Below are 25,498 nucleotides of genomic sequence, written 5' to 3'. Positions count from 1 at the left end.
TAAAGAATCAATAGGGATTCATCACATGGCCGTCCTGTGCTCAGCAAAAGAGCACAAGGATCCGGGATGCAGCAAAAAAAGACAAAAAAAAAAAAAAGAAACCCAACAACAATCAATATCAATACCCCCCTACCTCCAATCAGTCTGCAAAGCTACTCAGAGGATACAACAAGAGAGAGAGGGATAGAGAGAGAAAGAGAGAGGGAGGGAGGGAGGCGAGGGAGACAGAAAGGACAACAACAGTCCAGGCACTGTCTGAGAAGTTGAAACGTCCCTTCAGCCCTAGTTTGCAGCAAACTGTGGGTGTCCTCCAGCACAAACATCAGCTGCCATGACATCAGACTACAGGAGGGAGAGATGGGAAGAGGGAACAGGCGGGGTAGGGTGTAGAGTGGGTTGGAGGGTGGTGGGGGACATGCCAGTGCAGCTGCTGCAGTCATCTCTGCCAGACACCTGCCTGGGTGGCGGGTGTAAACAGAGTATAGATGCAGCCCGCAGCACACTCTCCTCTGCTAGTCTCACCTCACACACACACACACACACACACACACACACACATACACACACACACACACACACTCACACACACACACCAAATGCAGAATACAGATGACATTAGAAAAATAAAAGAGCAGAAACATAAGCAGCCCTACCGGCAGAGAGAGACAGTGAGCAGCCCGGGACACGGTTGACACTGGCAGGATGAAAGCGAGGGACCATCCTTACACATTCACCTCCAGCTTCAGAGAGAGAGAGAGAGACGGCTCGGGCCCTCTCCCTATCTGCCTCCTCTGCTCTCAGCCTCTCTCTCTCACTCTCTCTCTCTCTCTCTCTCCCCCCACCCTCCACCCCCCAACCTCTGTCACTCTCTCCACACGACTCTCTCAGCCCCTCCCCTCTTCACTTACTCTCTCTGTCTCTCTCTGTCTTTCTCTGTCTCTCTCTCTGTCTCTCTCCAACCTCTCGGCGGAGTTGTGTGTCTACCCTGATGCAGCCTGCCGAGTCACTGCCTCCACCGGCGCTGCTGCAAGGTCAAGGTTTGTTTCTGCACCGAGTCCCTTACAGCAAGAGCAGCAACAACACAGTCAACGAAAACCCAAGAGTGTGCAAGTTTTTAATTCAAGTCATTTCAACTGGCTGGCTCTTTCCTCCCCGGGTGAAGGTGTGGTAATTAATGAGACGAGCTGCTCTGATTTTGATTGCGGGGAAAATGCACAGACGTCTTTTGGCAGTGAAGTGGAAAGTAAAAAAAAGGAGGGTATATTATGAGTGTGACAAATGAGCACCGGTGCAGACAAAAATCAATCAGGCTTCTGAGAAAAAGGTTTACTTTCTGCTTTTCTTCCTTCCTGCCCACCATCAGATAAGAGAAGATTGATTCTACAGAGTTTCAGAGATTTAAGCACAAATGGTGGTGATTATAATTTTTTGATATGATTGTTGATAAGATTATCTGACTTAAGGGCCAGTGTGTAATGATTTAGGGGGATTTAGAATGTGAAAAATGTATGGTTTCATTAGCGTTTAATCACCGGAAAATAAGATTTGCAGCTACAGAGGGAGCGGGTCCTCTGCATTGTTTCTACAGCAGCACAGAATGGACGAGCCAAACACAGGACTTTTTTTGGTCACTTAAATGCTAGCAAGAAGTGGTGAGGCGAGGGGTATTCATTTGCAATCTGCAACCTCATCACTAGATGCCACTCAATCCTACTGGACCGTAAAGATACACAAGCAGCTCTTCAAGTTCAGATGTCTAACTTTGTCTGAATCAAATACTCTTCTGACAACTCTGCAGTTTGTTCAGTATAAATGACAAAATAGATCTTCTGTTTCATCCAAAAATCTCATCTGCTGCCTCTATGATTATTGTGGCAACTGAAACTCTTTGGTTTAAGGTTAATGAAAGATCATTCATCAGAGTTTAAAGAATGTAGACTGTTAGGAGGCAGGACAAGAACTACTGTATTGAAGTCAGATTCTTTACGTAGGCTCAACCATCAACCCAAACCTCAGGCTCAGTGTGACATTCAGTGTCTACTCACACAAGCACATTGTGAAAATTTGAACCAAAACCGATTTGTTTCATGCTTTTTCTTTGAGTTCCAATTTAGTGAACTCTGACATGCAAATCTGAGCTGCTGGCCAACCGCAAACCATCCTGACAGCACTGAGTTTTGTGGAAACAGAGAGACTGAGAGAGTCCATGGGCCTCAAACAACTGGACAAAAATCAATCATGCTTTTGACAAAAGGTTTACTTTTATTTCCTCCACAAGCTCCTATCTCGGATAAGATTTATTCTGCTGTTATTAAGATTTAACCACAAATCACTAACACCACCCAGTAAATCCTTGCTCTTCCAGAGGCTGGGTATCATTTGAAATTGTTTTGACAGAAATGGCAATATGATCCCTGGATTTCAGTACCAAATATGAGAATGATACTTCATGTAATATGTCACTTTGAGAAACATAAACACATTTTGCTGTGGATGGAAATGTTGGTGTGTGTCAGTCCACTGCTTTAGTCAAGACTGAAATATCTCGAGAATTATTGGATGGACTGCCATACCCAAGTTTTTTGTACTTTTGTTGTTTCATGGCCTTTGGTGATTCCTTGATTTATCTCTAGCGCCACCATTAGGTTTTTGTTTTTTAGTAAAACCTATTGAGTAGATTGAGATTAAATTTAGTTCACACATTAATGTCAGGATCAGTTCTCTAGGAACTTTTCATCAAGCACCATCATCAGGTCAAACTGTAAATTTGTCCAACGTGGTAAATATTACACTCTACCGGCTAAACATCAGCATATTAGCATTGTTATTGTAAGCATGTTCCTGCACTAATGTTAGCAGAGCTCAAATCACAGCTGTGCCGCTAACATGGCTTTAGACTCTGTCATGTTTCCATTGAATAAACCCTAGTGGCCAAACAAGATATAAGCACAAACAAATCTGACCAGGCATTCAGTGGCAACTTCTGGTACTTGGGGTCAGACACACACATTAGTCAAACAAGTACTCAAGTTAAATTGATATTGAGGTCTACAAGAACCCTGCAGCCAACTGAGACTTGGTGATACAACAGCACAGCTCAGCACTGATATGAAGGCCTCAGTTTCTTCTTTGCTAAAAATGACACATTGTTGAAACGGTCAAAACTGGCTGAAAAAACGAGCAGATGATGAAGCACACGCCCCAGAATCTGACAATACAGGGAAGTTAAACCAACCAAGCACGCAGACACAAGCATTCTTTGTGAAGAAAAGCAGGACCTCAGAGGATAAGACTTACTGTTCTGACTGTAAACTGCAGCTGGCATGGAGCGGCATTAATATCCTGAGCGAGCCCCTCTATCCACCTGGGAGGAAGTTTGCCAGGGGACGTGCCCCTTCTAACCCTGGTACTCACGGGCCTGCCGCCACGACGACGTGATGTGGTAAGCACGACTGTGGTCGGTGCCAGGAGGGAACAAACGGAGACAGGGAGAGAGTGGCGACTAGATGCTGTGCTCTCACCACTGGGCCTATAGGATTACTGGTAATGGGATTTCCCACTAATGGCTCCTTCTGACAGGTGGCGTCCACGTTTAGCTCAAATTCAGCTTTGGCTCTAAAAACACAGCTGAGGTTTAAAGCTTTCTTGTCGATCCGCATCTTAGAAAGCTGTTTAGGTCGGTGTTGAAAGTCTTTTTCTGTACAGCGAGCATAAAAATAGCCACCAGCAGGTTAGTGTCACTTTCTGCAAACACAGGATAATACCTTGAAGTAAGATTACCTCAGTCTTCTTAAGATTACTGTGTCCTGTAGCAATGATCTAAACACTTCAAATGATGTTTTATTTAACAGTTTTTACCTTTATTTAAATGTATAAAGGTCCACTTACTGAAAATTTTCTTTCAGCCACATATTTTGGTTTTCATCAGCAGATGCTCTGAGCAAAAGTACAGAATCTTGACTTGTACAAATAAATATGAAGATTACACATATCAACCTGTGATGTCATGGCGGCGTGGTTTGTGTTTCACATGTCATAGAATTTTGTAGCCTAAGCCCAAATGACTAGTGACTAGTGACATGACTAGTAATTTGACTTTTTGTAACCCCGTTGTTTGCATTTGATCATTTGTACCTTTGACACAAAAACAAAATAAATGCTTGCAGAAAAATCATGCAACCGCCCTACAAATCATAATCCTGCAGTTCACATCTGAAACAACTGTCTCTGTCTTTAAATCAAACTGTGACTGAGCAGAAGAGCTGTGTGACGGTGAACAGCAACTCACTGTGTGTTTTAGACATTTATCTGGGGAAGGCTTTCAATAACAGTCAGTTTGAACCCTGCAGCCACTGCTGGTCTCACTGGATTGATTGAGGTTAAGCACCTTCCTCAGGAGCATCTGAACGGTGCTTTTTTGTGGTTGCACCACTTCCAGCTGGACAAGCATACAGTGAGGGAAACTCCTCAAGACCGGCACTGACACCTACTCTACCACATCTGCATCACGTTGTCCCTCCTCATCTGCATCCCACTCTGGCAAATTCACACATAAATAAAACACACATCACATATAGCCTCCACTGATAAGTCATGGGCGGGGAAGGGCAGAAAAACAAGGCGTAGTGAGGGAGAGATGGAGGGAGGGCAGAAGACAGAGAAAGACAACAATAGCTGTGGCCGTCATAATGTAATGATGCTAATGAGGATAAAGCAGCTTGTTACCTTCCCCCCATAATCCTCTGAAAGCAGGACAGCTTGTGACATCACAAGGATCAGCAGCACGCACTGTCACACACACTGCAACATGAAGCTGTGTGTGAGGGAGTTAATGCTGTGCAGAAACAAAACACAGAACCTGACCTGGAAATTTTGGGAAACTTTTAAAGGGTGGAGAGGAATAAAAGAGGAAGAGAAAGATGCTTTAAGTTTCTTCCGGTGGCTCACTCTCACCACAGAGGCATTTCCAAAATGTTTGCACTTCTGTTTTTTTATTGAAGATTCTGATAAAACGTTGAACACTCATTGCAGGATATATTTCTGTTCCTAACACGCTCTTATTCATCCTTGAACTCCCATCGATACGCCCTTCAGCAAAGCATTACAACTGAAAATTCCTCCTCGCAGATAAACTACACACTTACATGACACACCACTGCAACTAATCGATATATCAGACTGCGTTTATTAAGTCCCTCCTTTGTGTTGTAAAAGTTGTAAAGCAACTTTGATTTGAGAGGGGAAGAGATTAGAGCTGCGTGCGCTCAGGTGAGGAAAGATTCTACTCTCAGAGTGTGTTGGATTTGTTCTGAAGTGTCTGTAACATGGAGCTTTCTGAAAGAAAGAGTGAGCTTTGTTAAAGTACTTCTTTATAAAACCCGTCTTTGGAGCTGTCAATGACAATGACATGACTTTGAACTTTTTCTTAGTGTGTCAAAAGCCCTACAACACTGCAAGGACATTATTTCTACTGTGGGTGGGAGCGTATGCCAACCAAGTAGAAATGAATAAAATAACAACACATTTTTAGAACATTTATACAGAGTCATGAATAATAAATCTGAAAATCTGAGGTGATTTAACTGGTTTGGATGTGAAGAACACAACTACACGGCACAGAAGGATTTATAATTAGACTTGGGCAGATGTAAGAATTACATAATAGAGGCACAGCCTTGAGACGTGGTGGTTGTAATAGACTGAAGGTCTGAACTGATCAAGGACGGATTAACAATCAGACAAAGTGAGAAAGTCTAACGGGGCACCAAAAGCTCCAGGTCAACTGTCTGGCATTTAGATTGTGGTAATGTTATTGATTGTAATCTTGTTTGGGAATATGGGGATGTGGACCACTGGAGCACAGAATGTACAAGGGCATGATGGGGGCCTGAAGGTGGATGCTGCTTCACTCCCTGATAGTACTGCAATCTATTTCAGACTGCAGTACTGTTCTTGGTGCCTATTCCCAAATTAATTAGTGTTTAATTATATTAGCACACATGCAAAAGACTCATGTAATATACAAGCATTTTAATTCAGTGTCATGCCAAACATTTATAGTGCCCATGTGGGACTATAAGACGCCGCTGCTTATCACTGTTAACTGTGACATAAAACCAAAGGAAATATACCTACTTTTATATACTTTACAAATAAATATATTTACGTGCTTCAGACAAGTTGTACAACGAACATTAAAGAAAATAAGAGCTGCAGAGCTGAACTTTATCCACATTAAGGACTTCCTCATCATGTTTCTCATCTTTAAATCTTTATACAAATGACTTAACATTCCCCTTGAAGATGTCACAAATAATCTGGAGAAGTAATAAGTCTTTTCAATGAAGTAGGAGAAGTCCCGTGACCACTTTTGAAATAAAAAATATTCATAGCAAAGATGCTCTATTAGAGAAGATAATGCATTATAATGTGAAATGGTACACTGTACCTGTCTCCTAAGTGGGCATGGTTACCTACCTGACATACCTGATCTTTGAATTGTTGTGAACATTGTGTGGATGAATACTGTGCCAGAGCTCAAAGCTATTTAAGTTTTAGTTCAGCTGTTACAGATCATCTTTGGTGAAACCAGACCAACATTTCAGCACCGACGGAGAGAAGAGATATCTGTGCTGCCACATCTCATGAGAGTGTGTTGCTGCTGAGGCAGAGAAGTTCATTTTCTCCTGATTTGTGTCAGAATGTTTGGAAGACACAGACACAGGAAGCGACTCCTTCACTTCACTGTCTCTTTTCTGTGTGCTCTGTTCATGGATTCTGTATTTTTCAGTGAGGGACAAGAAAATGTCATTTTAAGAACTTTTAAATGAACTAATTGACTTTTTTCTAAACCGTATCAGACACAAATGTATTCAGTTATTCTTTTTCTGTCTTAAAACTTATCTGTCACTCAGTCTTTGTGCATCACCCCTGTGTAAAAAAATAATTTTTTCAAACACTATTGACAGAGAGTGGGAGGAAAGGGCGCCAGCAGCTCATTTCTGCCCCCAAGCAGTTTGATTTGGCCGTGTAACTGTAGGACTAAATGACTAATTAGTCATGGATAATCAACAGAATTGGCAGACAGGTGCTTTTATTCATTTAAATTTACATTTAAATTAGTTTTTTCTTCTCTGTAATATATCTGCATATTTAGTAGTTTGGTGATGTGATCATGTTTCGGAAGAAAATCAGAATTGGCACATAACTTGTGCACTTTTAAAATAAACTGAAAAAAATGAAGCTGAAGTCGTGAGACAGCTGCTGTCATCTCTCTGGATGTTCTGTTGTTTCTGGCTGTGATGACATCTGACCAGTAGAGGGCGTCATGGTTCCAGTCATAAAGCCTTTTTTTGGAGCTCAGCTGCATGAACAGTGCTGTGATATTCAGAGCCAACAATATGATCAGAATTAGGTGAAAAAGCAGCAGATATTTGGCACATCTGACTCTTACATCTTCCAAAAAGAACACCTGACACCTCTCACTTCACACGTGTCCTTCTCCTCGGGCTTAGGACATATTGGCTGATGTAATCCGCAGGCCTGTGCTAGAAATTATAATTGGGGTGAAGAGGCTCACATTCAGATGAAGCGGAAACAGATCTTTTTTTTCCCCCTCTCTTTTGACCAAACCATTGTCTCCTGTAATTCTGAAGTCTCTCTTTCTTCTCCCACCAATTAGAGCCGGGCACGCTGAGTGAGGAGGAGGAGAGAGGACGGACCATCTCCATCAGCCTGCTAACCACTCAGGGGAGCTCATTAGAGCAGCCTGCAGCCCAGAGGCTCAGTGTTGTGTTGGCACTACTTCTGACACCACGTCAGTACCACCGCCTTCAACGCCACTAAGAGAAAGAGTCGGAGTTAGAGAGCAAGAGCGGCCTTCAACTGAATCTCCTGACAGCCTGTCACAGCACCAAGGTGTCCAGATAGAGATAAGTGTAACCACTGTTCTCTAAAAACAGCGTAGATGCAAGATGTGTGATGCTTTGAGCTGGTCTCCTGATCCACTAATTGAATCAAGGTTCTTCATTCAAAGCAGCTTGAGTTGATAGTGGCTACCTAAATCTAAGAAGATGGTCATCAGGAGATGCTTCACACGCAGCAGGTACCAGTTTGACACTGACAGAAATATAACACCTCTGTGTGCCCTGTACAGACTGTAAGAATGTAAGGCGGATACTTGACAGTAAAGTCCTGAAGCCTGTGATGTCAACCTCTGCAGGGACAAGACAAGAGCCCCCTATCTTTGCTCTGCTATAGGGCTTTAGTCAAAACATTTAAGCATATGTTTTCCCATAACAACACTCTGTGCTGGATCCAGAGCCCAGCCCCCATCACAATGGCAGCTCTCTTTCACTCCAGGAAGAGGTGTGCACTTGTTTTGGTGCCCGTTGCACCAGGGATGGTTGGCATGGTGAGCAGTGAAGCGTTGTGTACAAAGAACTGGCATGCCACAGTGTGCCTGCTTTGAGAGATGTGGTGGCGGATGACTACAGTAGGTGCTGGCTAGAGTCCACTGACTCACCACGGCAACAGACGGCAGATGTTTGTGTGCACAGTCAGAGCTGGATTTAATGAGTGTTTACCGTCTTGTGCGGAGAGATGTTGGCCACATCCTGCTGTCGGGCCACCTCGTGGGCAAGACGTGATGCCTCACTTGAAGGATAAATCCAGTTTATTACAACCTGGGTCTTATGGCAGAGCCCTGCCATCTTTCCTATATGTAATAATAATAATAAGAGTGTACTCAGAAGTTAAATTCTGAGATCTGAGAACATTGTTAAAAAAGAAGTCCAATGGGGCGAGAAACAGACCCACAGTTCACTGATCGTATTTGGAGGACAAAATGAGTCCCTCCAGTCTGTAGTAAACATCTGACCTTCTGGCTCAACTTCGACTGGCTGCATTCCCTGTAGCTGTGCTGTTTATCTGTACAATGAGGGAATCATACCATATTTCCATTGGACTCACATCCAAATAAAATGTTTTAATAACCCAGCTACACTTTTGGATGGTTGATCAGATCCTGAGACCGCTTGTATTTTCTAGCACATCGGACTTTATGGTATGGATGTTGCTGGTTCAATTAGAACACACAGAGCTAAGGATCACTTTTTCCTTACAGATATCAAGCTTTGACCTAGGAGGTAATTTAACAACACCTATAGGGCTGAAACACTGGCCATTTAATCAATTAGTAAATCAACAGAAAATGAATCATCATCTATTTTTATCTATCAATATTAAAAGTAATTTGGCTAAACATGATGTAGATTCAACATTTTGGAGGACTGGTGTCAATACTGGACTACTGTATAAACATTTCAACATGGCAGACTCCATGAAGAGAACCTACAGCTGTACAGTAGATATGAAAGGCTTATTCTAATGTAAAATGGATGGAAACGTTTATTTCATATTCTGTAAATAGATCCCTCTAAATCTGACAGACTAGATCTTTAAATATGAGGCTTTGCTGGTTGTCTTTGTCCTTTGTGACAGTAAATTAAATATCTTTAGGATTTGGACTGTTGATCAGACCAAACAAGTAATTTGAAGACTAGATCACTTTGGGGATTTGTAACTAATCTGACAAACTGTAGCTGTTTCAGGAAGACATATTCCACAAAACATATTTGATCTGCTGCAGATAAAATAATCCAAAACATAATCTTGAGTTGTGACTGGAAATGACATCACCTTGCTAGCTTATACAACAAGTAAGATATAAACGTTACGCTGTATGAAGACAAATAAAACAATCCAAAGTCGCACCAGTATAGACAAGCATACCTGATGATGGAGCATTTGAACTTCAGCTTACATCATACAAATTGAACAAGGAGATCTCAGTAACTCAGTGTTTGGATTATGAAGAGATAGAGTTTAGGAAATCTTTTTTCCTCCTGCAGTCGATGAGTTTTGTTTCATCCACATGACTGACAGACTTTTTGAGGATTCTTGGAAAAATCCTTCAGAATAGAAAAACAAAGATGTTTCGCTCTGTGGCGTGTACGTAATGGTGACATATGACAAGCACAAAGGTTTCAGATTCCATGTCTTCATCAAGTACTGAATTATAACCAAAGCACAGAAATGAGACTTGAGTTGTGATAAACAAGAAATCCCTCCAGGCTTTAGCGCTCACCTGTCACTTTTCCGCTCAGCCTCTCTCTCTGAAATGGCTGCCACTTCTTCTGCTCGACAAACATACAGATCCAGCCAGTGGAACCGATCATAACAGCTGGTGTTTATTTACAACACATGTCACACAGCACATGTCAGACCTCAGCACAGATAAAGCTGAACATCACCGAACACTCGACCAGATACTCTGAGCTCATTCAACATGGACTTCCTTTACGCCGTGGCACACGTAGACACACTTGACCACTTCAAGTAGAGTACTTCTTCACAAACATCTTTAAATTGTCTTAGGTGAAAAAGCACCATGAAAGGCTTGCTGACATTTGCGCTAACTTCCCTGTCAAACAGCGGAAAAACTGCAAAGCTGAGAAATCAGTGAAAAAGAGGCAAAGAATTGTTTTGTAGGAGAAAATCTTTCTTCAAAGGGAACTTATATTGATACAGTATGAGAGCTCATTTCTACCGAGCAACTCTCGTCGCCGGGACTTGATAGAGGGGGATCAGATGAAAGCTGCTGGCACAAAGGAGAAACACAATGATGCGACTGTTAGCAGCTCTTTGAGGGATTGTTATTTTCAAGCCAGATGAGAAAGAGAATAAGCAGTATACAGGCCTTAAATGTTAAAATGACAGCCTTTATGTCCCTCATGTCCATTATCATTTCAGCCTTGAGGATCATCTGCTATGAATTTCTTAATAGACCTCGTCTCTCCTGTGTCATCAAATATTACAATCCATCAAACAGACATCTCAGTGGTGTAACGCGCCCACAAAATGGCCCATATAACACACACGAGCGCACACTTTACAGACCTCCAACCCGATTATCTACACCTGGATCACACAGCTCTTCAATCAAAAACAAATATATATATCTACATAGACGCCTGTTCCCCCAGTCTCTCATATCTAAACCACACCCACGCCCACAGAGCAACATTAAAAGCTAATCAGATGTTAAAAGGCTTTTCATTAGGGCCAGAAGAAGACAGATTGCTGTGTGGGGACCACTGACTGTGCAGCAGCGCTGCCCAGTAATTACCAGTGGTCTACCAGCTGCCCCCCAATCACACTGCCATCTCATCCTACTGCTCATAAAACATGCTTCCACACAGCTGTGAGCTCACATCGACCAGCTCTATAAACTGTCACGAACCCTTCTTTATCGCTTTCTATGCGGGTATCATTTGAATCCTTTTAAAAAGGAAGGGAAGTCATTCTGTGAGGCAGATTGCAGATGCACCCTGTGTTTTAAAAAAAGGTGGGATAGAAAGTAACAGATAATGTAACCTGGTCTCTTGGCAACTATATTGAAGGTGCTTAGACATTAAATATTAAATATAGGTCTCATAGTGATGAGCCACCCCTCGACTTTGCAGTTCCACCCAGCTCTGGAGAGCTTTTGAGCATCTTTCAGTTTGTTGTTGTTCTGGTTCAGTGTTTCGTCAACCTTTTCCAGGCACTGCAGGCAGCTTCCAGCGAAAAGCTCTCAAGGCCAACTCACAATCCCACTGAACGCTACCTGTCCAGAAACATTAACAACTTCCTGATGAACATAGTGGAGCATTTAGCAGACAGAGAAGAGATATATTTCCAAAACAAAGTACTTACATTCCCAAGATCATCAGAAACTTATTCGCTGTACCATCTTTAAAATGTGATAATATGTCAGTATTGTGTTTACAGCTTGCTTTGCTGCCCCCAAGTGGCCAAAAAAAATAAATAAAGCAAATGCAGGTTCAAGTTTGCAACTGCTTGGTGTGTCAGTAAATTCATAAGACACTGTTTATATTAAATGTTTCCTTTACCATAGATCTGAAATGAAGTTAGCTTGTTAGCTAGCAAGGAAGAAGAAGGTAACAATAAGCTAAGTTTAGCATTAGCTAATAGTCACGTGTTGCAACAACCAAACAACTAAAGCCATTAACTCACCAGTTTCTTGTCTGTTGTCTACATGCCGCTTATATCAGATATATAATGATTACAAGCTAATGATAGTTTTCTGATGTCATACATCAGAAAACCAGTGCACAGTTCACTGCTTTAAACATTGCTTTCGTCATTCATTGTATGGATTTGCTATACTGGATTAGACTGTATTGGAAGAAATTTCTAATGAATGTGCTGATATTGATTGTAGCCATATTGTCCTGTCAATATTACTTTGTGAGCAACAAAACTCATCATGCGAAATAACGCACGATGCCCTGAAGCACCTTCAGCAGCTAATGTGTAATGTACAGTATGTGTGCGCACTAAACATGTGATTAGTGGCTGTGTTGTGTGTTCTGGATAACTGCATTCGGGATGAGCAGAGAGCAAATACATGATAAGTCACACACACACACACACACACACACCTCAGAAATGCCTCCCCTGCCAACTCCATCCTCCGTCTTCTGAGTCCTCTCCCTTCTCCCTCTTCTCAATCTCCTCTGCATTAATTATGACATTGGTAATAAAGGAAAGTGTTTAACGGGGAGGAATTGCAAATGAGTATGAATTGATTGGGCCTTCTCTCACACTAATTGATTGCAGAATTCAGCCTAATAAAAGAGGAAGAAGAGGAGTAGGGAAGGGAGAGAGGAAGAGAATTAAAAGTGGGGAGAGGGGTTAAAGGCTGGTTCGCCTGAGGAAGGTGGGACAGTAGGAAACGAACATGGAAATAAAAGGTCAAAGGGGGTAATAACTAACTGGCAAATTAAGAACGTGGCCTATGATTACTGTGCTGACACCTTATTAAAATGCTTTTTTACAGACCTGTACAAGTAATAATTAGAATTAATTGGCTAGCTGCAATTAGATAAACTAAACCAGAAGCTGTTAGTATTGTAAACACACATGAGTTGATCTTGGTGACTATTTCAGAGACGAGTCCTAGCAGCCTCATCAGTCTTTGTTCTAAAATCCAAAAATCACAACAACGTGTCTTTCCTCCAGCAGTAACACAGTAATGTTCATCTCCTGCCTGTATACTGCAGCTCCTGGCTGATACAATTAAACAGTGAAAAGAAAAACCTACAGTAAATACTGCCAATGATGGATATTTTCCCAGAATGCTTGGCCAAAGGGCGTGGGCGAATAGCAGGAGGTGTTCCAAGAACCATTAGTCCCCCATTGATTAGCTACGGGGCTGCACATTATTAACAACATTGTTGTGGTACAACCGAGCTGGTCGTGAAGTAAATAACTGGCAAACAAACCTTCCTTATGTTAGTCACTCTCAAGTTTTTTCATTTTATTTTCTAATGTGAACAAAATTAGACAAATGAAAAACAATATGCAGAAAGATACATTTTATTTGGCTGTGTTTAGTAAACTTGTAATGACTTCATTTGTCTTCTTTGGATCAAATTGACAAAAACTGTTGAAGGCTGTTTATTCAATAGCACTTTCTCCAGGATCTCCAAGATCCTCATTAAAAATGTTAGAAAAATAAAAGTTTTTTTTTAAATTAATCAACATATAAATCAACATAACAGTGAGCCCTTTTAAATCATTTTAAATGCAAATGAGAATATCTTCAGTGAACCCTTGTTCATTGCCCATGGTTTAGGGGCAATATCTTGAATCAAACAGCAATGTTTTTAGGAATTGCATACGTGAGCAGCCAGATGTTGGCAGCGGTGCTCTGTTCGGTGCTGACATAATGATGAAACCCTCATTTACGCTGCATTTCAGTGGCAATCCACACATGTTGTGTTTTTGAGTGCTACCTCTAGTAGTTAGGTGGAATTAAGCAATCCTTTCTGAATTTATGAAGGTGGAGGCGGAACTCTTCCTGAGGAGAAAATAATGGACTCTCTGGTGCCATACTGGGAGAAGCACTTTGGAAGGGAAAGGTCACGGTGAATGTGGTCAATAGCTTAGATTTTAAACTGTCGCAGGGTCCTGCAAGAGCACCGCTGCGTCTCTAATCCGTCAGAGTGCCATTAGCAGGTGGCACATCGCTGTTATCAGAGTCAGGGTGAAGTCAGGGTGAAGTCAGGCTTCAGTGTGACAAGGCAGCAAGGACCGGGTTGGAGGTACCCCTTTTGGACCACTGACAGCTTGGGGGTCAGAGCCTAGCCGGCCAAGATAGAGTGATCTGCGCTCAGGGCCGCTGTGGCCATAAATGTTGGATGAGCTCAACCTCATTGAAATGCATAAAAGATGGTGGAGGACCCCAGGTGGCGGCAGCATCCCCACCCTCCCTGGTCACTGTCCGGTCATTATTGACCAGGCCATGGGTCAGCACTAATGCTAGGACTCGGCCAATTATAGCACCTGACATTGATTAAAATGACTTAGAGTTCGGCAGTTGCCTGAGCTACAATGACATCTAAGTTATTCTGGTGACATTTATTCATTGTTATGGCAATTTAAATCCATTACATTTCCATCCAAGCATGTACTGAGAGCAATAAAAGGAGATAATATTTCGGTCTAACCGAAACATTATGGCTTAATCTCCTGATACTGCAGTATAAAAGTGAAGCAAATTCCATATTGGTATTGAGTACTGCATATGTGTACAAAAAAAGGGCAAATTTACCATCAACAAACAAACACACCACAAAGCTTCTGGAGACTAGAAAAAAGAACTTGAATCAAATTACAGGTGGAAATAAGACTGCACTGCACCGCTGAAATATTTATAACAGCTAATTACAACACTGGCATACAGTCAAATAACAGGCAACATGAAAGCACTACCTTGTGCACGGCTTCTGGGATCTTCTCTGTATTCTCCAAAATTCTAAGAGAAATTCATACAGCGGCAGACAAATCGAGACGAGACACTGACACTGACAGCTCTGAGAGCAGAAAGAGCTCTTCTATAGCGTCCTGTTGCCTGACCCGCCGTGTCCATCACTGCAGAGACACACAGTCAGGCTGAATTAGCTTTGACAATCTGACAAGCCTAATCGGGATGAAAAGAATTCCTTACATACTAAAGACCAAAAGTGTGAAATTGCAGAGGAATGGCAGCTGGAATTGAACACAGATGCTAAGTTCACTGACAGATGTCCCAACATAGAGCATGACAGAACATGGCATGCACTTTTCTCAGCATGTATAAAAAGTCACTCACATGATTTTAGAGCATGAGCCAGTCGAGGTCTAATAATATCTTTCCTTGCATAAACTGACCGGTGAATCAGACCCACACTCACCATATGTCTTCCACTCTCCCCTTGCCGCTGTTTGATTCCTGCCTGCGTGCTACGGCAGAGCAGGAGAGCACGAGGCTCCTCCTGAGATACTGCTGCCGCTCTTTACCAGCTACAGCACGGAGGGAGTCACTGTCAGAGAGAGCGCCCGGCTGACAGCTGACTGACTGCTCCGTTGTGTTTACACAGAGGTGCACAGGCCCTCTAATTCCATTCCATTTGCTCGCTGCTGGAGGTAAGCAGAAATGACTTTACCTTTTCAAGTGCAGCCTCGTTGGAAGGCCAGGTCAAAGAAAAGAACCTCCAGCTCCGATCTGCCGCTTTTTTTACTCGCTTGCCAAGAAGCTGTAAGGGGCTGGAATAGTCATCGAGACACCAGATGATTTGTTGTCAACTACAGCAGAGGTACTGTACTTCCTATCCTCCTCGGGGAGGCCGGGAGCACAGGAAGCAGACAAACAGTCACGTAGGTCACCTCAAACTGGCAGCCCCGACTCCAGCCTGAGTCCCTGAGTTAAATAAATAATACCCTGCGCTCCTTTGGCTTGCAGTAGAAATAACCAGATCAGGTTGCCTGGCCTCTACTGTTTCACTGGCAAACCTTTTTAAAGGGCCTGCATGCACAGAGCCTTTGAAAAAATACCTAACCCTAACAGTTCAAATGGAGCATGGGCCAGCCTGTGCTGTTATGCCAGGCTCTTTAAAGGGAATATGTTCCAAAAGAGCTCCAGTAAAGGAGGTTAAAAATTCCCTGCAGATAGTGAATACACACACACACACACACACACACACAGATGGGGTTGGTATGTAGTCAAGCATTAGCTGGGAGAAAAAACAGAGTAGCGGGGTCAGAGGAGAGCAAGACCTGCATGTGAGAAGAGGAGAGTTGAGGTATGACTCCTGTCTTCAGGAATGTACTGCTGGCAGACGACACTGCCGTCTCGCTCGGAGAGGAGTGCTATCAAAGGGTCAATCTGTCAGTCTCAACAATAACACAGAGACAGACCTTAGGTGTGTAAAGCAGACAGGGAACAGTAGCCTCGCTTCCTGGAGCTGGTGATGGGGTCGGACACAAGCAAGACATTTTTAACCACAGTTAAAACAGTTTGGATTCATTCGCACAAAAGACTTCTGTGTTTGTGTTTTTGTCCACACTTCACTGTCAGTCATGTTTGATCAAACAGCCCTTTGAATCACCACCCACGGCTCCAATTTGTCCAGCTATTCATATAGTTCTGGAATTAAGCCCATTGTTGGAGTGAGATGACCAATCAGAGCTTCGTAGGTGGAATAAAAGGTGGGTATGTCATCATCCTCCAAAACAAGCAAGCTGCATAGCTTCATCCGTGAAAAACAGCCACGAAAAAATGTGTGGATGAGATCAACGTAGCTGCACAACTATTAAGTCTTCATATTTCTTTAATCGCAACCGACAATCACTGAAAATTGGACTGGTGTGACAAATATGTTGCAGGGAAAAAGACAAAAACAGATGAATAAATGAAGTCTGTGAATGTTTTCAGTCATCCAGTTCATCTTGCTTTGAGAAGGGTTAGATTTAGATTTAGTCTCGAAAAAAAAAATAAAATAAATGAAATAAAGAAATAATGCCTGCCAAAACATGTTAGCCCAAGAAAGAGTGATAATATCTCACTGTTGTGTCTACAGCTTGTTCCGCAGCTACTTCTGCTGCCATTGTTCCTGCCATGTAGTGAGAAAAAGTGCGAACAGTGACTTTAAAATGACACTAAATATGGACATGGCTCATTTAAGCTAGCTAGTTAAAAATACCACACATTTGACTTCAGCCTCGAGGTCCTACGTACATGTGTGTGTGACTATGTGGTAATTTTTAGCAGAGCAGACAGAAGGGACTCCAAGCCAAGAGGAAAAACCATGTAACCGTGGCATTCATGAGAAATCAGCAGAGACGGAAAATGTCTGATGGCCAAGTTACACAAGACGGTGTGCGTGCGCCGCTCCAGACAGGGATCAGTAATTCAATAAAAACGGCCGGACGCACTGAGAGGGAGGAACATTTCTGTATTAAAGCATGAACTCCAAGCTGTGGCTGGCCGACCCACGGGGACTGGAATTACAGACCATAGGAGTTTATGAATGGTGATTGGCTACTGCTGACTCAGGCTGCTCTCGCCACAATGGCCACTAATTTTAGTCCTGCTTTAGTGAAATCACTGTGGAACCATTAATGCTTTAACCCGTCCCCAACTGCATCTCTCATGGCTCAGGTTTCAGCTGGGATTCTGTTCTCAGTAACACGGATAGAACAGTCTGTTATTGAACACCACATGGAAATAAGACGTGTTGTGAGGAACAAGTACAGTAAAATATCTTGCTGTCATCAACTGTATGATTTCCCTATATGGATAACTCAAGTCCAAAAATCCAATAGCTGATCAACAGCAAATTGGAATATACAACTATTTAAAACATCAATTAAATGTTCAGGTCAGAAGGAAAAAATAGATTTGTTTAACAAAGTTAAAGACTTTTCTTGTAAATGGCCAAATTATTCTAGTTGTTCGGGACACTAAAACTCATTTTAACACAACTGGTAGACATATGCAACCAATGACGAGGGGTCTAAAGCAGGGTCACAAGCCAAAACCATTGGGAACAAGTTTAAATAACAATGCCAAACATTTGTTGGATCCAGTTTCCCACTTGTGGTGACGTGAGACCTTCCTCAATGGTTATTATAAGTAATAAGGTTCTTGGACTGTTATTGGCGAAAAAAGAAAAAGCAATCTGAAAGACATGAACTTCAGCTGTGTGAAGATGCGATGGGCAATTTTCACTCTTCTCAGACATTCTACACTAAACAACTGACTGAAAAATAATTGACAGCCACGATCAAAACTGAAAACATCATTCCAGGTTTGATCTCAACCCACAAGCTGTCAAACAAATGAGTGAAAAATTTTAAAAAACATTTTAAACTCCCGACAACAAAAAATTCAAGCCTGATGTTTTTGCAAGTATTTCATGTTTCTGCTCCAGATCGAGTACAGGTGTTCAAGTACATTAAAGACAGAGTGAGTAATCCCCCAGCGCACTGCCCCATCATGCTCTGGCGCTCTGTAACAGGATCCCTACCTTATCGTCCGCACTGAAATGCAGTACTTCCACATTAGATTCCACATGCCCCTGACATCGCCAGGCTGCAAACTTGAAATTTGGATTGGTTACGTTCTCTGATAAGAGGCACAAAAAAAAGAGACCCAAATGTTTTTTAGGCAACTCTGGGCTGAAAACTGTCTTCATGAGAGAGGAGCAGTAGTCCTCCTACCAGCATCCACCCATGCCACTCCTTCCCTCTCTCTTCACTTGACCACAACACATGTACTCGTCTTTTCTTGCTCCGGAGGAAAAATGACTAATCCCTCTTGGAGGTTAGGTTACTTCTGTCACTGCTCCTTTTTCACTTCCCCCTTTTTTTTTGCTTTCTTTTACTCAGCTTTTGTAAAAACAGACTCAGCAAGCTGTTCTTGTCTGAGGAGAGCAGAGCAGAGACTTATCCAGCATTACCAAGTAAGGCCAGCTACTAAGTGGACCAGACAGGGAGTAAAATCCCTCCTTGCTTCAGTGTAGCGTAACACTAGTGCATGTTCACATTCCACCAGCCGGCTGCTGCCCCTTCCCCAGCAGCCTATCACTTAACTGCTGCCACGCAATTCCCCGTAAATCATCTCTGTGCCTCTGCACAGGAGGTTGACTATTGTTTGTTCTCATTGTACCACTCCTCAGTGTCGGGTCTTCACCTTTTTTTCCTCCATAAACTTTCAATAGCTGGTATCTGAATGGTGAAAGGGTGCAGTAGGTTTTGGATACGCCAGACTGCCTTTGATGCGTGACTTATCAACCATTTCAAAACAGAGTGGAGAGGAGAATAAAACATCACGGGCAGAGGATGAATGTCATTTCGCTGAGTCAGCCGAGTGGAATGTGAAATAAAAGTTCAGTTAACCTGGGAGACGTGAAATGTTGTGATGTGTGTGGAAAAGAAAGGTGAAGTGAAGCAGGCTGCGGTTAAGTGTTAGGTGTGAGCAACTGTGCAGCCTGAAGATCTTCTGCTGTGAGTTAAGTGAAAGGAGCAGAGGAGCCAAACAGGTCTGATGGTGTGGACAGTCGCTGTGTGGTCTTCATTAACACCATATTCTCTGTGTTAGGCCTCAAGATCACTACAAGAAGTAACCCCAGATGTCTGCTTGGACCCCAGGCTGATTGGTTGTCAAGAGCCCAGTCTCTGTTCACCATCACCGCGTGCACACACACACACACACACACACACACACATAACCAGAGCTCATTGTAAGCTACATGTAAGCAGAGAAGCTGAGGATGCTACACTGAAGTCAAAGAGGATGTTTTTGATTCCTGCTCAACAGAACAGTCTATTCTGTGTATGTGAGCTGTGACGTGAGTTCACATCATTAAAATGTATCAATTGCTCCTATTATGTACTATAGTGGCTATAGTGAGTCAAGCTACTTAAGGTCGGACCCAAGAAATATATAACAATTATTGCTATTATAATATTAATATTAATAATAATAGTGATATTACAAAATACGGTACAGATAAGGTCGTTAGTTCTATCCCCCAAAACTTTTGCCGCTGTTTGTCTTTATTTCTTGTCGCCACTTTAATCAGCAGTGCAGTGCCTGTTTGTGAAGTGCCGCTCTGAAGCCGAAAAAATGCGGCACCGGCCACCGCCATGTTGGATGCACAACTTCTTCCGCCTCCTGACAAATCGAAATATCAGCAAAGACGTGGATCTTCAGCAGACCTGAGGTGGGCTGAATGACACCTGGGCACTCTAATAAGCCATCTGTAACGGCACCTACCTGTCAATCAAAGCGATCACGCTGTTAATTATGTGCAACTTTAAGCCTTAACATCATCTGAACAGGTGAGCTCTATAAAAATTCACCCTCAGTACAGTTGTCATGAACGGTTGTTTGGTCGTTTTTTGTACCAGGCTGTAAACATGTTTATTTCTGCTGTGAAGTTGGGCATTTTAACATGGGGACGTATGGAGACTTCACTTCTGCAGCCTGTCTCAAGCGGCTGCTTGAGGAATTACAGTTTTTAACACTTCCGCATTGGCTTCATTCCCCAGCACCGGAGGTTTCCGCTTAGACACTCCTGGTGGAACTGAAAGCTTCATCTAGGACGGGTGCGATCAGCTCTAGCGGCACAGCCGTAACATCTTTGCTGCGACTTGTTCCAGCCATGCCTGGTGGAATTTAGGTGTAAAGTTATGGAAGAAGTACACAATTACACAATGACTACACTTGAGTAAACTATTCATCACTGACCTCTAAAGTAGCATCTTGTTTCTTATTAGTCACTTAATGAGTTTACTGTGTAATGTCTACAGAATGTTTGCGTTAACTGTGCTTCCTCTTTCCTGAGTAAGTGGTAACAGACATACAGTAGCAAATGCTCCAAACAAACTTTAGCTGCACGTAAAGGATATGCTGACACGTAGTAATGCAAATCCCTACGGTGACCATGTGAGAAGTTTGCCTTTGTTATTTTAGACGTTTAAGAATAGTCAAGTATTTTCACTCCGCGTTGGCCTCCGTGGCCTTCCTCTGAACAGCTGTTAAACATTTCTCCCATCTCTGTCAGTGTCTCTGTTCGTCTGCCCGTCTGTCCAACTTTGACCCCCACTCTCATGGCAGGGTCAGCCATTAGCAGTTAAGAAGACTACAAGTCGGAGAGCTGAATTCTCTGCTCCATTCTCTCACTATCCAGCACACATTGAAGAAACAGGTCAAATACAGCAGACGCAATTAACACTGAACACAAACCAATCAACAAAGCGAGCCTCGGTGTCACTCTGCACTGACACAAGCTGTGATTTACAGCGACTGTAGCTTCGAGTTGCACCGCCACGCTTGTACAAATTCACACAGCAGATTGATTTGACAGGGGCTTCAGACTTTGATGTTTCCATTTCACGGCACAGAGAAAATCAAGAGAGAGAGTGGCTGATATCAAACTGGCCGCTACAAGGCATATCTGCCACTGGGTATAGCAGAGAATGGGTTGGCATGGCTGAGCACCCTGCAGCATTCAGTGTGAACGAGCTGCTGGCAGGATATGACAGAGCTCAGTGTCAGTGCATGATCCGAGGACCAACACATTCGTGAGCCTGCACTCCGTTTAGCCTGTAAATGAATGCAATTAGCACTCCATTAAAGGCGCCAGAGTCTTTTTAACACAGCATTTCACATGAAACAACTCACTATATCGAGCTCCTGCCATACCTTTTCACCCATCATGTGGGGGTGGCATTCTCTGATAAAGAAAAACCAAATTAAAGCTGCCCTGATTATTTGGGTGAGCTGGTGTGAATCCTGAAAGCCTCTAGAGATTTGTCTCAGATTCATCTGCATTTATAAAGACCACTGTGATCAGCCTGAAAAAGACCAGGGACCTGCTTCATGCCTTCAGAAAGCCTTTTGATGTCCTGAATTTGGTCCTCAGCGGAAACTGCTCCCTCTAGTCCACAATATGAGTGTGGAATATTAAAAGGCCGTGGCTCTGTCTGTTAACTTCAGATAAAAACACTGTAATCAGATGAATCCTTGATGAAAGAGGGCAAAGCCCCCATCTTTGTGCGGGGGATTTAAATGCATAAAGGAGCCACTTTCATGTGCAATTATTCTGTCGCCAGTTAGTGGCGGTACATGGATTGGGCTCAGGTCACGTCTGCCTTGGAGAAAGTGGATGAAGTGGAAACGTGGAGTCAGTGGGTGTGAATGATGAAGGCTGTCTTCAGTGCTGATGAACTACCGTGTTTGGACAGTTTGATGAGGGCCAGTGACCCACAAAGGCAGAGAGGGTAGAGCTTTTCCACTCCAGCTCCATGTAGGGACAATCACAGGTTCTCCTCACGCCTTGTCAACACAATAGCCATTATTGTAATTATTGCCGGCCTTTACCTCACAGGTAAATCCATTAGCAGACAAACAGTCGGGGTTGACAGATTACCAATGGGGTCATTGATCTACTGGAGTCAAGAGTAAAACTGATATGTTACTACAAAGAAAAACACAAAGCTGCACTTTACAGGGTCAGTTCACCTAAATTACAAATAAAACAAAACATTGTCTCTTACCTCTGGTGGTATCGAGCCTTCGAGCTAGCATCTAGCATCATTAAGATTCTGTAGATTTGGCTTCATTTGCTTGATCTGTTTTCAGTCTACCTCCACCCCCAGTAAAGTAAAGGTGAACGGATTGTTTGTGGTGATCTTGTTTAAAATTGTCCAATGTCTCATTACTGTGGATAACCCTAACCCTAACCCTAACCCCAACTGTCAACAGTTTCACAGACAGAGACTATTTCTTCACTATAAAGTGGTTCCAAAGTTTGCTTTAGTGTTTCCGACTATCTTGCTGTCATCAATGTGGTGCCTGAGGCTTTTTCCAGTTTTCTTACATACACTTTGATTCATCATGTGATCGATATCTCACCATAGATATGAATACAACACTTTACAGACATCCTTCTCACATTTCAGTTCAACTTCATAGCAAGAAATTTCACTCCAAACCACAAACGTGAACGTCACACTGGTACTAAAGGAAAAGTCAGGTGGATCATTAGAGTCAGTGGGATACACCGCTTGGGCACTGTGGACATCTGTGTGAAATTTGGTCACGAATCCATCCAATACTTGCTGAGATATTTCAATAAAAGTCATAAATGTCAAACTGATCAAGGGATCACAAAAGTAAGTAGGATTAATCCTCTGGAGAACATATTAATGTCTGTCATGGAAACCCATTAGTTATTTGTTGAGACATTTTAGTCTGGACAAACCAAAGTGGTGGACTGTCTGACAACCCAACATAAGGTTGTGTATCTAATGAGACAAGCAGTGAAGTATTTGGATGCTGCTCAGTGCACATTATCTCCTCATGTCTGAATGATGTACTCATATTCTTTTACCGCCCCATGACACACCACGAGTGGAAAGTCAGACCTTTTTTCTTTTGGTGAACTGACTCTTTAAAAATGTTTAAAAAACTGAAAGATACAGCATTCTGACTGCTGTGGATTTTCCAGTTTAAGAGACCAAACACTAACATGAGCAGGTCTGTCCTTTGTGTATAACCTCACACTGACCCAAGCACAGAGCTAAGGCTGATTACTGTCTGGCTCCCAAGCACCAAGCCCCACAGCACATGTACACTTTCCAGTTCCACCACAGTCCAAAACAACACGAAAGTTTGGCTCATCCTCAAGCTTAATGAAATGGGTCTCCAGCATCCAATCACAGACCAGTATTTAAATGGAAAACACACGAGCATGAAGCCGTGCCATGAGGAGGGGGGGCTGTTTTCACCCCTGCCCCCCCAGAGACAAGGCTGCATGGAAGAGAGTGTCGGGGATGGGGGGGGATGGGTGGACTAAAAATGGCCTGGAGGTGTGTGACAATTCACGCACAGAGATGTGCGTGAATTGTCACACACATACATATTCCTTCTTTTTGATTACTATTCTCTGAACCAGACCAAGAGTTTGCTCACTTCAAATGACCCCACGGGTGTCTTTCCTATTACACAGAGAAAATGAGACAAAACAGAATGCATGAAAACCTGATAAAATTAGCTTTCAAGCTGAGTGTGTCACCTTTTTTGGCTGTATAATTCTACAGCACTGCAAATCTCATCGGGATCTTTTTTTTTCCTACATAGAGACTCTTGTAATAAATGGCTTTCAGTTGATGTAATGGACCATTTCGCAGCTGTGTGGAAGATCCACAACTCTTGACCAACGATGACTTAACAACAGCAGTCTTCAGTTAACATACAGACACAACAGAAAGCTGAAATCATCATCAGTCATATCATATCGTTTGGAATTTTGTTAGCTCAAAGATACAGTGAAACAAAACATATAATTGTACTGTTATCTCTGAAAAAAAACAACAATCATTTGAGTGTTTTTATATTATTTTATATATATATATATTGTATTTTGCACTAATTTATTCATTTGCCTCCTGATCCATGCAGCTGATGAGCTAGCATAGCATACTAGCATTCACACAATGTTCAAAAGAAAGAACAAAGAACCAAAGAACACAGATTAGTGTGCAGACCCATATTTCAGGCTTTGCTTCATGTAATGCTAGCACTATTTGCAACAAGATAGCCATCTAGCCACCTGGACGGGCCACAAGTGTTGTTATTCGAGACAGCTAATGTTATTTTTCATAACATTTTTCACACAAAAAGTCATATTTAATTTCTTTTATCGCTCTACCCAGCTTAAAGGGGTAGACTATCTGTACTGCACTTCCATAAAATGTAGGTTTTAAAAGACAGATATTAAAAAAAAGTAATGGTCATTATCAGAGCAGCAGAAACTGAGATGTCCTGGCGTTTAGTCTGTAATGGGTTCAAGCTCCAAAACACTTCCCATAATGCAGCTCATTTGCATTTTTGTTTGATCACGCCTGCCTGGTAAATGCTAATATTTATTCAAACACGTGACCACAGTCTGTAACCCAGACTTTGTATCCATGCTGGGTTATTTTTTCAGACCTAAGAGAGCTCAACCACAGTCACAGACATATACAACTGTTTGCACTGGTTGACACATTTGCTAACACATGTACATACACATGTACATGTGTATGTACATGTGTCACATGATCGGATCTCAGGAGCTGAACACAGACTGCAGACGTTCCAGTGCTGGATGGAGCAGCACTGATAGGAACAGACTTCCAGAGCACGTGTCGCCTCATGCTGCTGTGCCAATAACTCTGAGTGGGACCACACACACAATAGAGTGAATACTGCGCAGAGCTTGTCAGGGACAAACCACAACAATAGAGCTTCCATTCAGACTAGTTGACCTTGCTGACACATGGGCCTCTTGCCCCATTTCATCCCCTCTCGACGCAGGAGTAAAACAAGTGCAGGGGCTGGCTATGACTGTGACTACCTATCATTCATGTCTGAAGCAAACATGACATTTTACGACACGAGAGAGCAGAAGTCTGATTAGTTATCACAAAGCACTGTGTTGTATGAATATGTTAAAATGCATTGGTAGAATTTAACAGCAGCTTGGAAAAAAAAGACTAGATTTTATGCTTTAAAATCAACACACACACACACACACACATGTATATATAAATATATATA

General features: G+C 42.6%; 1 protein-coding gene across 3 annotated transcripts in view; it reads right to left on the bottom strand.

The window, feature by feature from the left end:
* Positions 1 to 25,498, bottom strand: part of iqsec1b (IQ motif and Sec7 domain ArfGEF 1b) — a 96,946-nt gene that overhangs the window by 44,147 nt on the left and 27,301 nt on the right. For 2 of the 3 annotated variants that reach the window (XM_019267317.2, XM_027280985.1), the window contains exon 1: positions 654 to 772. The exons of the other annotated variant lie outside the window; for it this stretch is intronic. In XM_019267317.2, coding sequence (XP_019122862.1) covers positions 654 to 730 — 77 coding nt within the window. In that variant the 5' untranslated portion in view covers positions 731 to 772. Of the gene's footprint in view, positions 1 to 653; positions 773 to 25,498 lie in introns of those variants that run through there. 3 annotated transcript variants of the gene reach the window in all.

This window comes from Larimichthys crocea, chromosome I (assembly GCF_000972845.2).
Source record: "Larimichthys crocea isolate SSNF chromosome I, L_crocea_2.0, whole genome shotgun sequence".
In the NCBI taxonomy this organism is placed as follows: domain Eukaryota; kingdom Metazoa; phylum Chordata; class Actinopteri; family Sciaenidae; genus Larimichthys; species Larimichthys crocea.
This window is presented reverse-complemented; position numbering and strand designations above follow the sequence as displayed.